This window comes from Sardina pilchardus, chromosome 12, assembly GCF_963854185.1.
Source record: "Sardina pilchardus chromosome 12, fSarPil1.1, whole genome shotgun sequence".
Classification (NCBI taxonomy): domain Eukaryota; kingdom Metazoa; phylum Chordata; class Actinopteri; order Clupeiformes; family Clupeidae; genus Sardina; species Sardina pilchardus.
This window is the reverse complement of record NC_085005.1, coordinates 34,185,058-34,202,802: the sequence shown is the minus strand read 5'-3', so window position 1 is coordinate 34,202,802 and position 17,745 is coordinate 34,185,058. Positions and strand designations below refer to the sequence as shown.

The 17,745-nt window shown below is 47.3% G+C and overlaps 1 protein-coding gene across 1 annotated transcript in view; it reads left to right on the top strand.

The window, feature by feature from the left end:
* Nucleotides 1-11,977, top strand: part of zbtb2b (zinc finger and BTB domain containing 2b) — a gene marked incomplete in the record, with an annotated part of 16,142 nt that extends 4,165 nt beyond the window's left edge. Inside the window, 2 exon segments of the mRNA XM_062550175.1 lie at nucleotides 5,637-6,986; nucleotides 10,389-11,977. Coding sequence (XP_062406159.1) covers nucleotides 5,637-6,986; nucleotides 10,389-10,629 — 1,591 coding nt within the window.
* Nucleotides 11,978-17,745: the final 5,768 nt, after the last annotated feature.

Genomic DNA, 17,745 nt, shown 5'->3' with positions numbered 1-17,745 from the left:
GACAGGTACACAACACACACACACACACACACACACACACACACACCTTCTCCAACTACTTCAGGATGCTCTTCATCCATCAGGACAGGTACACACACACACACACACACACACACACACACACACACACACACACACACACACACACACACACACCTTCTCCAACTACTTCAGGATGCTCTTCATCCATCAGGACAGGTACACACACACACACACACACACACACACACACACACACACACACACACACACACACACACCTTCTCCAACTACTTCAGGATGCTCTTCATCCATCAGGACAGGTACACACACACACACACACACACACACACACACACACACACACACACACACACACACACACACACACACACACACACACACACCTTCTCCAACTACTTCAGGATGCTCTTCATCCACCAGGACAGGTACACACACACACACACACACACACACACACACACACACACACACACACACACACACACACACAGACACACACACACACACACACACACACACACACACACACACACACACACACACACACACACACACACCTTCTCCAACTACTTCAGGATGCTCTTCATCCACCAGGACAGGTACACACACACACACACACACACACACACACACACACACACACACACACACACACACACACACACCTTCTCCAACTACTTCAGGATGCTCTTCATCCATCAGGACAGGTACACACACACACACTCACACACACACACACACACACACACACACACACACACACACACACACTCACTCACTCACTCACTCACTCACACTCCAACTACTGTAGGACAGGTACACACACACACACACACACACACACCTTCTCCAACTACTTCAGGATGCTCTTCATCCATCAGGACAGGTACACACACACACACACACACACACACACACACACACACACACACACACACACACACACTCCAACTACTTTAGGATGCTGTTCATCCATCAGGACAGGTACACACACACACACACTCACTCACTCACTCACTCACTCACTCACTCACTCACTCACTCACACACACAGTCACACTCCAACTACTTTAGGATGCTGTTCATCCATCAGGACAGGCACACACACACACACACACACACACCTTCTCCAACTACTTCAGGATGTTGTTCATCCATCAGGACAGGTGCACACACACACACACACACACACACACACACACACACACACACACACACACACACACACACACACACACACACCTTCTCCAACTACTTCAGGATGTTGTTCATCCATCAGGACAGGTACACACACACACACACACACAGGTAAATACAGGCATGTGCACATTCACACGCACACACACCCATGTATTCACTCACACACACACACACACACACACACACACACACACACACACACACACACACTCAGGCCCTGTTTACACGACAATGTTTTTTTTTTTAAAAAACAGTGTTTTTTTCCATCAGTTACGCCTTGCGTTTACACGACGCCGCAGTTTCGGAGGCTGAAAACAATGGTTTTTGAAAACGTCTTTCAAAGTGGGAGTTTTTGAAAACCCCGTTTTCATTTTGCCGTGTAAACGCAGATCTAGTGTTTTTATGACGACATAGCCCCACCTCGAACCTCTAGTCCAGCCCCCGCGCTTGACCTCACCTGACTAGACCCTTGTACAACAATGCTGGATCACGGAGCCGTCAAGTCAAGTCAAGTCAAGTCACTTTTATTTATATAGCACATTTAAATACAACAGGAGTTGACTCAAAGCGCTTTACATTGGCAGAAATCAGGTTAGGGCAGGACAGTAGATAAAAGGAGCCCAAGAATACACAGGTCTTGACAAAACAATGCATAAAATAAGTAAAAGAAAACAATATTAAGATCAGCAATCAGCATAGAATAAAACAGGTGAAATAGAATCAAGCAAGAAAATAAAAGAAGTAAAAAACGTAAGAAGGTTAAAAGCAATAGACTAAGTGAAATACAATATATGGAATAAAACAGGTGAAATAGAATCAAGCAAGAAAATAAAAGAAGTAAAAAGTAAGGTTAAAAGCAATAGACTAAGTGAAATAAAATAAAATATATAAAAATAAATTAAAATAGATTATAAAAATAATAAATAAAAAGGCAGTGGGGAATAAGGGAGGGTGTTAGGGGTTGTTAAAAGCAAGAGTGAAAAGGTATGTCTTTAAATTAGACTTAAAGCTGGCAAGGGTGGTGGAGGACTTAATATGGAGTGGAAGGGGATTCCACAGGTTTGGGCCAGCAACAGAGAATGCCCGGTCACCTTTTGTTTTTAGACGTGTACGGGGCACAGAGAGGAGCTGTTTTGTAGATGACCGGGTCGACCTGGGGGTGGAGTGTGGGGAGAGCATTTCTACAATATAAGGGGGGGCTAAACCATTAAGAGCTTTAAAAACAAAGAGTAAAATCTTAAAATCAATTCTGAATTTGACAGGGAGCCAGTGCAGCTGAGCCAGGACTGGTGTGATGTGCTCTCTCTTTTTAGTGCCAGTGAGCAATCTGGCTGCTGCATTCTGGACCATCTGTAGTTTGTGGATATTGGTTTGAGTAAGACCTGTGTATAAAATATTGCAGTAATCAAGTCTAGAGGTAATAAAAGCATGTATGAGAATGTCAAGATCATTCTGGGTTAAAAGGGATTTAAGGGATTTATTTATTTGATATTACTCTAAGTTGATAAAAAACACTTCTAACCACACTGTTGATTTGTTTATTAAAATTCAAAGAGCTATCCAGCATGACACCAAGATTCCTGACCACAGCGTTCACGTTATTGGAGAGGGGGACCAAGAGCACTGCTGAGGCTGGTGACAGAGGGAGGGGGACCAAATATAATGACTTCTGTTTTGCTATTGTTGAGTTGTAAGAAATTGCATGCCATCCAATATTTGATATCATTGAGGCAACTATGGAGTTTGTTTAATGTGCATGTGGTCTGAGGGGCAACTGGGAGGTAGATCTGGGTATCATCAGCATAGCAGTGGTACTGGATGCCATATTTGTGAAAGATGGAACTGAGGGGCAGCATGTAGAGAGAGAAGAGGAGGGGGCCGAGGATTGAGCCTTGGGGGACCCCATATTTCATGGTGGCAGAGGAAGAGGAGTGATGACCCAGTTTAACTGAAAAAGTCCTGTCTTTTAGGTAAGAGGTGAACCAGGTTAAAACAGTGCCCTCCAGCCCAACCCTATGTTCCAGCCTCTGCAGAAGGATGCCATGATCAATAGTGTCAAATGCAGCACTAAGATCTAATAAAACTAGAATGGCGCAGGAACCAGAGTCAGTGCAAAGCAAGATGTCGTTGTATACTTTTAGTAAGGCAGATTCAGTACTGTGGATAGCTCTAAAACCAGACTCGCACACATTTTGTTTGAGCAGGAGTTATAGTTTAACGCACACATACTAGGCTAGCCTACTTGTGGCCGCGATTCAAATAACTCCATTTATTTCAGCACAGATCATGTTCAATGAATTCTCTCACAAACAGCGGGTGGAAATCCCAACACTTTCAACGACATGAAACTTAATAGTAAACCATCAAATACCAGATTTCAGTGCTCATCAGTCCCAACATTTAGCAATATAATCAGACAGTCTAAAAGTAAAATTAAATCCCAAACCAAACCGAAAATGTTTTGATAGCCGCTCCAAACGAAACGTCTCACAAATGCCTTCCTCGAAAAAGTAGACTGCCCCACAGACTGCCCTGTGCTTTGTGCAGCCTAAGTAGGGATGTCACGAGAACCGATACTTGCGATACCTCTCGATTCTAAAATGAAAAAACACCGGCGATGCCTATTTTTTTGAAGCACCGTAAGCACCGACGCCAGCATAAGCATCGGTGCTGCGACTCTTCCGGAACTGATGGGGGCAATACAGTGTTTCCCACACATAGACTAATTTGTGGTGATGCGCCACAGATTCAGCACCGGCCGCCACATATTGCGTTTCGTTACTTTTTTTATTATTTACTTAGCCTATCTATTTTTTAACGGTATTGAAAAACACGCAACATTCTTAAGCTGAATTTCCTTTCCCTGCTCTCCCTCTCTGTCACTCACGCGTCTGCCTCTCATGCACACACATATGCACACACACACACACACACACACACACACACACACACACACACAGCCTCTACCCTCCGTGCACACAGCGTCTGTCTCCATGAAAACCAACCAGATCATTCCTGGAAGCGTGGTCGTACTGATGCACCTGACGCTGCCCGGGTGGAAGCATATAGTTCTTCCACAACTTTTGTAGATTATACGTGCAACTTCACCAAACAGTAAAAGTAAACTTGTTCTCCTTGGCCCGCTCTCGTACGTGCTCAATGGACACCCGTCCACGACATGCACATTGAATCCAAATAAAACATTCACAATCGTGAACGCAATGACGCACAGAAAACGACTAGCTAAATTGCTGTTTAAAATCCGGTTAGCATCATTAGCTAGTCTATGCTGCAGACATTAAAACTCTTGCATTCAAGTTGACTGACCATCTCAATACCAATGTTTTTCAACTCCAAGACTTAAAAGGTTCTGTCCCAAGGAGAAAAATTAGCTTACCTTGAAACTTAAACACATGTGGGGAAACTGAACAGTCCAACCAGTAGAGTATGATAAGCTTAGCCTGCTACGTTGTTTACAAAATGTTGAGGCTTCAACCAGACAGCTGAATTTAAGAGGTGGAGTTGTAATATGAATAGTAGGCTATAATCTGCATAAAGTTTGCTGCTAATGAAGATCAGAAATTTCATATAGAATGCATAGTTACAGAATGTGTGTGTGTTTCAAATAAAGACTTTACATCTTGTAAAAAAAAATCATTCACATTATATATGAAAGCAGAGCGATAAAAAGCGATGCAAGTTGTTGGTTTTTATACAATCCATTAGACAAGTGATTTAATTAATTATGTGTAGCCTAAGCCTATGTGATATGCTCGCAATTGGATACTGTATTCTGTTATGCTCTGTATGTTATAGAAATTATATTTCAGTATTCTGCAAATATTTCAATAAAGAAATTCATTAAGTACATGGGATTTTAGAAAATCCTTTTTTTTAACGATAGTATCGAATTTGGCATCGAGAATCGTGTACTTTTACTGGTATTGGCACCGACTACTGATTTTTTGGTATCGTGACACCCCTAAGCCTAAGTAAAAAAAATACCCTTATAAGGTTTTATGTACAGTAGGATATGAACAAAAGCTGCAACTGAATTGGAAATTTGAGCTGCAACTTTTATTGTCTCTCTTACGAGAGAAATTGGTCTACTAGTACTATACTACTGTATCGCTACATGATCCTGAAGAGGGGAAATTTAGGGGGTCAAGATGCTAGTGTGTGAGGGCAATCTATGTGTTCATTCTAGACAATGTGTAACGTGTGTGTGTGTGTGTGTGTGTCTGTGTCTGTGTCTGTGTCTGTGTGTGTGTGTGTGTGTGTGTGTGTGTGTGTGTGTGTGTGTGTAACGTGTGTGTGACGTGTGTGTGTGTGTAACGTGTGTGTGTGTGTGTGTGTGTGTAACGTGCGTGCGTGCGTGCGTGCGTGCGTGCGTGTGTGTGTGTAATGTGTGTGTGTGTGTGTGCCTCCCTCAGCGACTGCGTGCGGCTGAAGCCGGTGGACATCGCGCCGGATATCTTCAGCTACCTGCTGAACCTGATGTACACGGGACGTCTGCCCTCTCAGCTGATGGACCCGACGCGTCTGGAGGAGGGAGTCAACTTCCTGCACCTGCACCTGCACGCCTTCCCCCTGCTGCAGGACCTGCACCCCCCCTCCGAGACCCCCCCGGCCCACACGGCCCCCACCGCCCCCACCGCCGCCTCCGCCCTCTACGGCATTCAGATCTCCGACCAGCAGGAGGCGCTAGCCGCTCGCCTCTCCTCCTCGCCGCCCGACGCCGGAGCCGGAGCGCTGGGATTGGACGAGGCCAGGGGCGGAGGGGCGGAGCTACGGGAGACCTTCAGCACGCAGCAGCGCAGCACGGAGGACGTCGTCATGGACACTGTCGTCATGGACGCTGCGTACGCCTCCTCCCCCCCCCACTCCTCCTCCTCCCCCCCTCCCCCCTGCGTCTCCATGGCGACGGGCGCCGGCACCATCCTGCACGTGAAGCCGAGCATCATGCACCGCTCCTTCCGCCGGCAGCACTCGTGCCACGTGTGTGATGCTCGCTTCCCCCAGCGCTCGGCCCTGCGAGAGCACCTGCTGCACACACACACGCACACACACACGCACACACACACGCACACGCAGGCTGCGCTGCACACACACACACACGCTGCGCTCCCCCTGGTGGCTGACGGCGGCGCCACGCCCGAGATGGAGGAGCTGCTCCGCAGCAGCAGCAGCGCCATGGCAACCGCTGCCATCACCGCGGCGACCGCCTCCTCCACCCTGGCGTCGGACGGAGAGCAGCCCAGCGCCTCGTTATCGTCCTTGTTCTCCTCCTCCGCCCTCAAGCGCTCGCCACGCCCCCACCTCCCCCACCTCCCCCACCTCCCCGTCTCCATGTACGCCGCGCTGGGCCAGCCTCAGGCCGACACCCCCCCGCCCTCCGACATCGCCGACATCGACCACCTGGAGGGTGCGGAGGCCTCGGAGCAGGTGGAGCGAGAGGTGGAGCAGACGGAGCAGCAGGAGCAGCAGGAGCAGGCCGAGCGGGAGGTGAAGCGACGCAAGTACGAGTGCTCCACCTGCGGGCGCAAGTTCATCCAGAAGAGCCACTGGCGCGAGCACATGTACATCCACACGGGCAAGCCGTACCGCTGCCAGGCCTGCGGCAAGAGCTTCTGCCGCGCCAACCAGGCCGCGCGCCACGTCTGCCTCGGGCACGCCGACGCCAGCGAGCACCGCCAGGGGGCGACAGAGCTCTGCAGCAGCGCCGACCACAGCCAGCTGGAGGCGCTGTTCCTCAGCAGCAGTGCAGGCCAACAACCCTACAGGTACAACGTGTGTGTGAGTGTGTGTGTTTTAAAGGAATACGCCACCCAAAAATGAAATTAAGCCAGTCTCGGGTCACCCCCAGAGTTAGAACAGTGAAAAAAACCCGGTTAAAATCCGTCCGGGCATTGTCCTGCTTTGTTAGCAGCGTTTTTAGCTTCAGCTTAGCATAGTTGCTGTAAATGAAGGGTGTCAGTTAGCACGTCCTCCAAAAAAGTGACCGAGACATCTATTTTTTTTTCTAAAAATATCTCGGGAGACGTGTGTTCAGAACAAGTACAAATCATAATGCAAAATTGAACGAGGCTATTACCTGGGCAGATATTTACTTGGAACTATATTCAGCCTCATCACAGGTGAAGCACCGCTAGTCTCACGTAGCACTTGAAAACTCCTAACTTCGACTGGAACTTCACGGAATGGGATTCAAGTGCTGCTGCATGAGAACCTTGTGCCTATCTAGCAGTGCTTCGCCTGTGATGAGGCCGACTATAGTTCCAAGTAAATATCTGCCCAGATAATAGCCTCGTTTGATTTTGCATTATGATGTGTGCTCGTTTTTAACACATGGCTCCCAAGATATATTTAGAAAAAAATGTAGATGTCTCGGTCAATTTTTTTGAAGGACGTGCTAACTGACACCCTTCATTTACAGCAACTATGCTAAGCTAAAGCTAAAAACGCTGCTCCCAAAGCAGGACAATGCCCGGACGGATTTTAACCGGGTTTTTTTCACTGTTCTAACTCTGGGGGTGACCGAGACTGGCTTAATTTCATTTTTGGGTGGCGTATTCCTTTAAGGGTGCTGATTGTGGTATGTGTGTATTTATAGGGCTACAGGTACAATGTTGTGTGCTCTTTGGTCAGCTTATGCTGTGTGTAACTGTGCTTTATAGATTAAACTAGAAAATGTAATTCCATGGAAGGAATTACCATTGCATGTAAATGCGAAAAAGGTTGCTGACTGTGTAAAACATTGTATTAGGCCTATAGTTAAAAAGACAACTAGGCTACAGAGAAGAATAGATAGGCTAAATAACAATAACCCAATTACAATTCCACTGAAAATTCACATTTAAAAAGTGATTTATGAAAATTGTGGATATAGGCTATTATAGAAAATAAATCTTAATTTATTAGAATTTAAAAGACTGACATGAAGTTGCCAACTTCAAACGAGTTGCAAGAGCTGACACTTAGCCTACAGTGAAACGACTGGTAGGATAGCTATAGCCTTCATATCTACACTAATGCAGGTTAAAAGTAGGCCATACTAGACACCATTGGAATACAGAATAGGAATTGGAATACCTACAATCTCAAATAACGCCAATCAATGATGATGCAGCAACAGGTAGGATATCTAGCAAATGTAACGTTAGCTTACAGTAGGGTATGTTATGTAGGCTATATTACAGGATGAGCTATGTTCTTCGAAGTGTCTCCAGGTGTGTGATTGTCCTAATAGGAATGTACAATAAGCTGTTAACAAAGGTTTTTAATTTGTGAATGATACCGAACGCTTTAAATGATTGCCTGGTTGGCAAGTCCCCAAGCTGAAACGACTAGCTTGCTAACAAACAAACGTGAAATGATAGCAATGCAGTTTGTGCTAGAAACGACTGTGAGTAGGCTTGAACCTAAATGTCTATCAGGTTGGACTTCACTTAAAACGCTGGGTGAAGATCGGTGTTGTATAGGCTGCTCTGTGAGATGGCTAAAAGCCCTTGTGTAAGCCCTGTTGGCCTTGCAGCCTACCCGACGTTAAACCTAGCCTGGAGCAAGTTTGGTTGCCGTTAGCTGCTAGCTACATACAGTGTTAAATTTACGTTGATGTTAGGTTAGATTGTCTTTAGCTGTTGATAACGTTACCGAGAGCAAACCGGTTACTGTAATGATATAAACAAATGTAAGGAGTAGTAGCTAGCCTAACAGGAGACAAGACGATAACGTCCTGGGTTACAGCAGTACAGCTTAATGAGTAGACATAACATTCAGGTTCAGCAGCCTGGTTTAGCGCAGTGGTGTGGATCCTTGATTACGGACAGCTGAGCACTGACGTAACAGAGGCTTCGTTGCCGCCAAAGCTTCTCAATGTTAACTCTATGAGAGTTTTTAATTCTTTTATCGTAAATATCTTAAAAAGTATAAAGTTCACAAGTGTGAAAAATACATTCGTCAAATCTCCGTTACAAGACCTTTGTATGAGTGCTTGAATGACGTCAAACGGTTAAGTGGTTTTAGCGTCAAAAACCGTTGATTTTGGTCGGAGGAAGAATAATTATCCCGATAATAATAAAAAGAACAGGGATAACAGTACATTGCATTTACATGCAATGTAATTACTATGTACTGTTTACTCTACTCTATTCTATTCTATTCTATTCTATTCTATTCTACTCTACTCTACTCTACTCTACTCTACTCTACTCTGTTCTATTCTACTCTACTCATTTCTACTCTACTCTACTCATTTCTATTCTACTCTACTCTACTCTACTCTACTCATCTCTACTCATCTCTACTCTACTCTACTCTGTTCTATTCTACTCTACTCTACTCTACTCTGTTCTACTCTGTTCTACTCTACTCTACTCTACTCTACTCTACTCCTCTCTACTCATCTCTACTCTACTCTACTCTGTTCTACTCTACTCTACTCTACTCTACTCTGTTCTATTCTACTCTACTCTACTCTACTCTACTCTACTCTATTCTATTCTATTCTATTCTACTCTACTCTGTTCTATTCTACTCTACTCTACTCTACTCTACTCTACTCTACTCTACTCATCTCTACTCTACTCTACTCTACTCATTTCTATTCTACTCTACTCTACTCTACTCTACTCTATTCTACTCTACTCTACTCTACTCATTTGTACTCTACTCTACTCTACTCTACTCTACTCTACTCTACTCTACTCATTTCTACTCTACTCTACTCTACTCTACTCTACTCATCTCTACTCTACTCTACTCTACTCATCTCTACTCTACTCTACTCTACTCTACATTACTCTACTCATTTCTACTCTTCTCATTAATACTCTACTCTACTCTACTCTACTCTACTCTACTCATTTCTACTCTACTCTACTCTACTCATTTCTACTCTACTCTACTCTACTCGATAGAGATAGATAGATAGATAGATACTTTATTGATCCCCAAGGGGAAATTCAAGGTCCCAGCAGCTTAAGACACCACACACAACATACAGTACAATGTAAACAATGTACTCTACTCATTTCTACTCTACTCTACTGTACTCTACATTACTCTATTCTACTCTACTCTATTCTGTTCTATTCTACTCTACTCTACTCATTAATACTCTACTCTACTCATTAATACTCTACTCTACTCATTAATACTCTACTCATTTCTATTCTATTCTACAGGTGTAATGTGTGTGACGCCAGCTTCTCCAGCCCCCAGCAGGTGCTCAAACACCTGTGCTTCACGCAGGTGCCCTACTCCTCCTCTGCCGCCGCCCAGCTCGCCATGACAACGGCCGCCGGGGCAGCGGACTTACACGCCCAAGACGCCGCGGTCAAGGACGAGGGCTCAGACTCATCCAACGGCAGCCAGGACGGCACTCCCGTACGCACCATCAAGACCGAAGAGCTGTCTGTGGAGTAGAGCAGTGTGTGTGTGTGTGTGTGTGTGTGTGTGTGTGCTGTCTGTGTGCTCCCGTATGCACCATCAAGACCGAAGAGCTGTCTGTGGAGTAGAGCAGTGTGTGTGTGTGTGTGTGTGTGTGTGTGTGTGTGTGTGTGTGTGTGTGTGTGTGTGTGTGCTCCCGTACGCACCATCAAGACCGAAGAGCTGTCTGGAGTAGAGCAGTGTGTGTGTGTGTGTGTGTGTGTGCTCCCGTACGGACCATCAAGACCGAAGAGCTGTCTGGAGTAGAGCAGTGTGTGTGTGTGTGTGTGTGTGTGTGTGTGTGTACGGAGTCTAGGCCTTTGGTCTGGTGGTGATGTTACTAAATTATGGGTCAGTAGTGTAAGCTCTGGTCAAGCCTGGAAAAGATGGAAAAAAAATAGGATGTGTACAGGTGTGTGTACATGTGTGTGTACATGTGTGTGTACATGTGTGTGTACAGGTGTGTGTACATGTGGCAGGGTGTGTTTTAATCGCCTACTGCATTCTCATGTTTTAATCGCCTACTGCATTTTGATTTTATTTTGCTTTTATACGTTTTGTTTGGTGTCAATAATTTATGCACTCGTGACGGGCAGAGCCAACCAGGGAAGTTGAACTAGAAGCCAGTTTGGGCCCCTCACCGAACCAGCCAGTCAGTTAGGCCCCCATGTGCTGCAGGCGAGGGATGTGTGTGTGTCTGTGTGTCTGTGTGTCTGTGTGTGTGTGTGTGTGTGTGTGTGTGTGTGTGTGTGTGTGTGTGTGTGTGTGTGTGTGTGTGTGTGTGTGTGTGTGTGTGTGTGTGTGTTAGTCCCCCATGTGCTGCTGTTTCGGGGACGGGAGAGGCTGAGTTCCGTTGCCTCAGACGTTGTGGCTTGAGGCCCCTTCGCCTCTTGGGTAACAGTTAAAGACAGGAAGGGGAAGTACAGGGGAGGCCTCCACACACACACACACACACACACACACACACACACACACACACACACACACACACACACGTACAGAAGAGGCCTCTACAGTTAAGCCGACTGAGACTGGCTCGACAGAACCCTCAAACTAACTCTGCAGCTCCAAAGGTCCTCACCAGAACACCAACCATTTTGCGCTACATGTCTTCATTGGCACGCTAACCATCCTGTTCTACGTCCTCCCTAATAAGCTAACCATTCTGTTAGCATGCTAACCATTCTGCTCTACAAGTCCTCCCTAATAAGATAACCATTCTGCTAGCATGCTAACCATTCTGCTCTACAAGTCCTCCCTAATAAGATAACCATTCTGCTAGCATGCTAACCATTCTGCTCTACAAGTCCTCCCTAATAAGCTAACCTGGCTGTTAGCATGCTAACCATTCTGCTCTACATGTCCTCACTAGCATGCTAACCATGCTGATCTAAATGTCCTCACTAGCATGCTAACGACTCTGTTCTAAATGTCCTCACACTTGCCAACCCTACTGCGCTTGAGTGTCCTCACTAGCTTGCTAACCCTACTCCTATAAGGTCCTCATTAGCACGCTAACCCTACTGCTCCATAATGTGTTTAGCTAGCACGCTAACCATACTGCTGTAAATGCTCTCACTAGCACGCTAGCCCTATGACCCCAAATATCTGAAGCTAAAACTACTGCTATGAATGTCTGTATCAACATGGTAACGTTACATCTCAAATATGCTAACCTTACGGCTCATAAAGTTTCACTAACCACACACACACACACACACACACACACACCACTCTGACCTTACACCTCCAGCGCACTAACTTTACTGTTCCAAACATTTTAAACTGTTTGCTTGTATTCTTTGTGTGTGTGTGTGTGTGTCACTGTAAACATGGCACATAAACTTCCCTCCAGGTGAAACGTGCCAGTGGAAGTGCTCAATCATTCACCGGTCTTTCTCTCTGTCTTACACACACACACACAGTCATTCACTGGTTTACTTACTCTTGCCTTTTGGAACATGAAGTTCCTCCATCACCCTTAGACTCCCCCCCCCCCCCCCCCCCCCCCCCTTGTTAGACTAGCCAGAGGCCTGGACAACCTGATTGGTTGACTCCAAATGCCGAGGGTTGAGGTGTGTGTGTGTGTGTGTGTGTGTGTGTGTGGGTTGTGGTGTCAACCAAACTACCAGATAAAGTTTGTGAATGCAGAGCGCCGGCCGGTGTACAGCATGATATTAGTATTGATATCGACACTGAACAGCTGGTCAGCTGAGCAAATAAATAACAATCAGTTTGTGATTGCAAAACACAAGTCACTGTAAGATGGTATTTGCAGAGCTTAAAAAGGAAGAATCAGTTTAATGTCACACTGTCACAGTTTGAGGTGCTTAATAATCTCATTGATCTTATTAGTCGACTCCCCGCATCAGTATTTCATTTCAACAGAGAATCCACCTGAAGACAGTGGCTACTGTAGATGGCCTGTGCTGGCTGTGCTTGACCAATCAAACTGTGGGTTTAGTCAGTCTTTTGAGCAAGAGCGAGGTGACTCTGGCTGCTGTCATGGCGACGGGACTCTGGGTCTCACCATGGCGACGGGACTCTGGGTCTCACCATGGCAACAGGCGATGTTGTGTTGTCGCTCCACTGGAGGCAGAGCTGACTCCGTGCAGGGCGACTACCTTCTTGTGTTGGTGAACTTGTTTACAACGGTGCCATTCTTTTGGAATTCTTTATTTTGGTGTTATTTTGTATCCATCTGTTACTGTGTGTGTTCTGATCGCTATTCTCTTCAGCCATTGACACAGCGATTCTCTGAAGCGAGTAGCAACTTTCTGCCATGATTAATGATTTTGCCTGAACATGTTAATGAAGCCCTTATTGTTTGTGTTTTATACCTTTCTAATTTTATATACATTGCTATATTTACAAAGAATATTTTATATCTCAAAGGTTGTATATTGCTATTTGCATTAAATGTAGAAAATAGTTGGTTTGTTAGGCTGACTAGAATGGCTTGTATGTATGTAAGTGTGTATGTGCGTGTGTACTTGTCTTGTATGCATGTAAGTGTGTATGTACGTGTGTGTACTTGTCTTCCACGTGTGTCTCATAGCCAGTTGTTACATTGATGAGGAAGCGGCCCTCAGGGTCGGTGGTGATCTGCTGTTCTGCCTTTTGATGTTTGGAGGGGGCTGTAGAGGGGGGGGCACTTTAAGAGGAAGGGGGCTGGAGGGGGGGCAGTGGATTGTTCAAGAGAAGGGGTGCTGGATGGGGGCGGGGCAAAGCCATGATGTCATCTCCCCTGCTCATGTGGCAGTTAAGAGCTCCTGACCAATCAGAGCTGCCGACCAGTGAGAGGTCAGAGGTCATGCACCGCGCTCATTCAGCTGCAGCGGGTGACCTTACTACTGAAGTGACCTTACTACTGACGTGACCTTCAGACGTGACCTTACTACTGACGTGACCTTCAGACGTGACTTTACTGCTGACGTGACATTCAGACGTGACTTTACTACTGAAGTGACATTCAGACGTGACTTTACTACTGACCTGACCTTCAGACGTGACTTTACTACTGGCCTGACCTTCAGACGAGACTTTACTACTGACCTGACCTTCAGACGTGACTTTACTACTGGCCTGACCTTCAGACATGACTTTACTACTGACGTGACCTTCAGACGTGACTTTACTACTGAAGTGACCTTACTACTGACCTAACCTTCAGACGAGACTTTACTACTGGCCTGACCTTCAGACGTGACTTTACTACTGACCTGACCTTCAGACGTGACTTTACTACTGACCTGACCTTCAGACGTGACTTTACTACTGGCCTGACCTTCAGACGTGACTTTACTACTGACGTGACCTTCAGACGTGACTTTACTACTGAAGTGACCTTACTACTGACCTAACCTTCAGACGAGACTTTACTACTGGCCTGACCTTCAGACGTGACTTTACTACTGGCCTGACCTTCAGACGTGACCTTCAGGGGCCTATGGCCTGCTGGCTAGTTTTGACCTGCTGGGTAGAAGCCTCCAGCTCGCTGGGTAGTTTTGACCCACTGGGTAGAAGCCTCCAGCTCGCTGGGTAGTTTCGACCCGCTGGGTAGAAGCCTCCAGCTGGCTGAATAGTTTCGGCCAGTTTGCTGCAGTTCAGCCTGAAAGAAGGTCAAAGGTTAGGCTTTACCCTAACTCTTGGTGGGGGATCCCCATCAAACGCACAACCAACCCACCCCTCCATTGCTCCGCCCCCACCATACGTTGCCCCTTCCGGTCCCATACTCCGCCCATTCCTGCCCATACCCTGCCCCTTCAGGTCACATGCCCCGCCCCTTCCTGTCCCATGCCCCGCCCCTTCCCGTCACATGCTCCGCCCCTTCCTGTCCCATGCCCCGTCCTCTCTCAAGGCAAGTATCTACTGTGATCTCTAGGTTCTCAGGAACATGAACATCTCTTGAAAAAGTCCCTTTTTCTATGATGGATGATATTTTACATGAAGAATAAACATGTTTTGCAGTAATAGAGGCCTCTTGTGTTTTGTTTCTGAAGTGGGATAGCGGAACACCGAAGGACTGTACTGGAACGCCGTGGGGGCGGGCTTGTGACCGAAGGGTTGTCGGTTTGATCCCCCACAGTAGGAAAGATATGGGTGGAGCACTGCTCTCCTATGCCCCGCCCCCTACAGTAGGAAAGATATGGGTGGAGCACTGCTCTCCTGTACAGTAGGAAAGATATGGGTGGAGCACTGCTCTCCTGTACAGTAGGAGAGATATGGGTGGAGCACTGCTCTCCTATGCCCCTACAGTAGGAAAGATATGGGTGGAGCACTGCTCTCCTGTGCCCCTACAGTAGGAAAGATATGGGTGGAGCACTGCTCTCCTGTACAGTAGGAAAGATATGGGTGGAGCACTGCTCTCCTATGCCCCGCCCCCTACAGTAGGAAAGATATGGGTGGAGCACTGCTCTCCTGTGCCCCGCCCCCTACAGTAGGAAAGATATGGGTGGAGCACTGCTCTCCTGTACAGTAGGAGAGATATGGGTGGAGCCTCCTATGCCCCTACAGTAGGAGAGATATGGGTGGAGCACTGCTCTCCTGTACAGTAGGAAAGATATGGGTGGAGCACTGCTCTCCTGTACAGTAGGAGAGATATGGGTGGAGCACTGCTCTCCTGTACAGTAGGAAAGATATGGGTGGAGCACTGCTCTCCTATGCCCCTACAGTAGGAAAGATATGGGTGGAGCACTGCTCTCCTGTACAGTAGGAGAGATATGGGTGGAGCACTGCTCTCCTATGCCCCTACAGTAGGAAAGATATGGGTGGAGCACTGCTCTCCTGTACAGTAGGAGAGATATGGGTGGAGCACTGCTCTCCTGTACAGTAGGAGAGATATGGGTGGAGCACTGCTCTCCTGTACAGTAGGAAAGATATGGGTGGAGCACTGCTCTCCTATGCCTGTACAGTAGGAGAGATATGGGTGGAGCACTGCTCTCCTGTACAGTAGGAAAGATATGGGTGGAGCACTGCTCTCCTGTACAGTAGGAGAGATATGGGTGGAGCACTGCTCTCCTATGCCCCTACAGTAGGAGAGATATGGGTGGAGCACTGCTCTCCTATGCCCCTACAGTAGGAGAGATATGGGTGGAGCACTGCTCTCCTGTACAGTAGGAAAGATATGGGTGGAGCACTGCTCTCCTGTACAGTAGGAGAGATATGGGTGGAGCACTGCTCTCCTGTACAGTAGGAAAGATATGGGTGGAGCACTGCTCTCCTGTACAGTAGGAAAGATATGGGTGGAGCACTGCTCTCCTGTACAGTAGGAAAGATATGGGTGGAGCACTGCTCTCCTATGCCCCTACAGTAGGAAAGATATGGGTGGAGCACTGCTCTCCTGTACAGTAGGAGAGATATGGGTGGAGCACTGCTCTCCTATGCCCCTACAGTAGGAAAGATATGGGTGGAGCACTGCTCTCCTGTACAGTAGGAGAGATATGGGTGGAGCACTGCTCTCCTGTACAGTAGGAGAGATATGGGTGGAGCACTGCTCTCCTGTACAGTAGGAAAGATATGGGTGGAGCACTGCTCTCCTATGCCTGTACAGTAGGAGAGATATGGGTGGAGCACTGCTCTCCTGTACAGTAGGAGAGATATGGGTGGAGCACTGCTCTCCTGTACAGTAGGAAAGATATGGGTGGAGCACTGCTCTCCTGTACAGTAGGAGAGATATGGGTGGAGCACTGCTCTCCTATGCCCCTACAGTAGGAAAGATATGGGTGGAGCACTGCTCTCCTGTACAGTAGGAGAGATATGGGTGGAGCACTGCTCTCCTATGCCCCTACAGTAGGAAAGATATGGGTGGAGCACTGCTCTCCTGTACAGTAGGAAAGATATGGGTGGAGCACTGCTCTCCTGTACAGTAGGAGAGATATGGGTGGAGCACTGCTCTCCTGTACAGTAGGAAAGATATGGGTGGAGCACTGCTCTCCTATGCCCCGCCCCATACAGTAGGAGAGATATGGGTGGAGCACTGCTCTCCTGTACAGTAGGAGAGATATGGGTGGAGCACTGCTCTCCTATGCCCCGCCCCATACAGTAGGAGAGATATGGGTGGAGCACTGCTCTCCTATGCCCCTACAGTAGGAAAGATATGGGTGGAGCCTCCTATGCCCCTACAGTAGGAGAGATATGGGTGGAGCACTGCTCTCCTGTACAGTAGGAGAGATATGGGTGGAGCACTGCTCTCCTATGCCCCGCCCCATACAGTAGGAGAGATATGGGTGGAGCACTGCTCTCCTATGCCCCGCCCCCTATTCTCCTATGCCCCGCCCCCTACAGTAGGAGAGATATGGGTGGAGCACTGCTCTCCTATGCCCCTACAGTAGGAAAGATATGGGTGGAGCACTGCTCTCCTATGCCCCGCCCCCTACAGTAGGAGAGATATGGGTGGAGCACTGCTCTCCTATGCCCCGCCCCCTACAGTAGGAGAGATATGGGTGGAGCACTGCTCTCCTGTACAGTAGGAGAGATATGGGTGGAGCACTGCTCTCCTATGCCCCTACAGTAGGAAAGATATGGGTGGAGCACTGCTCTCCTGTACAGTAGGAGAGATATGGGCGGGCATCACTGCTCTCCTGTGCCCACATCCGCAGCTGAAGTGCCCGT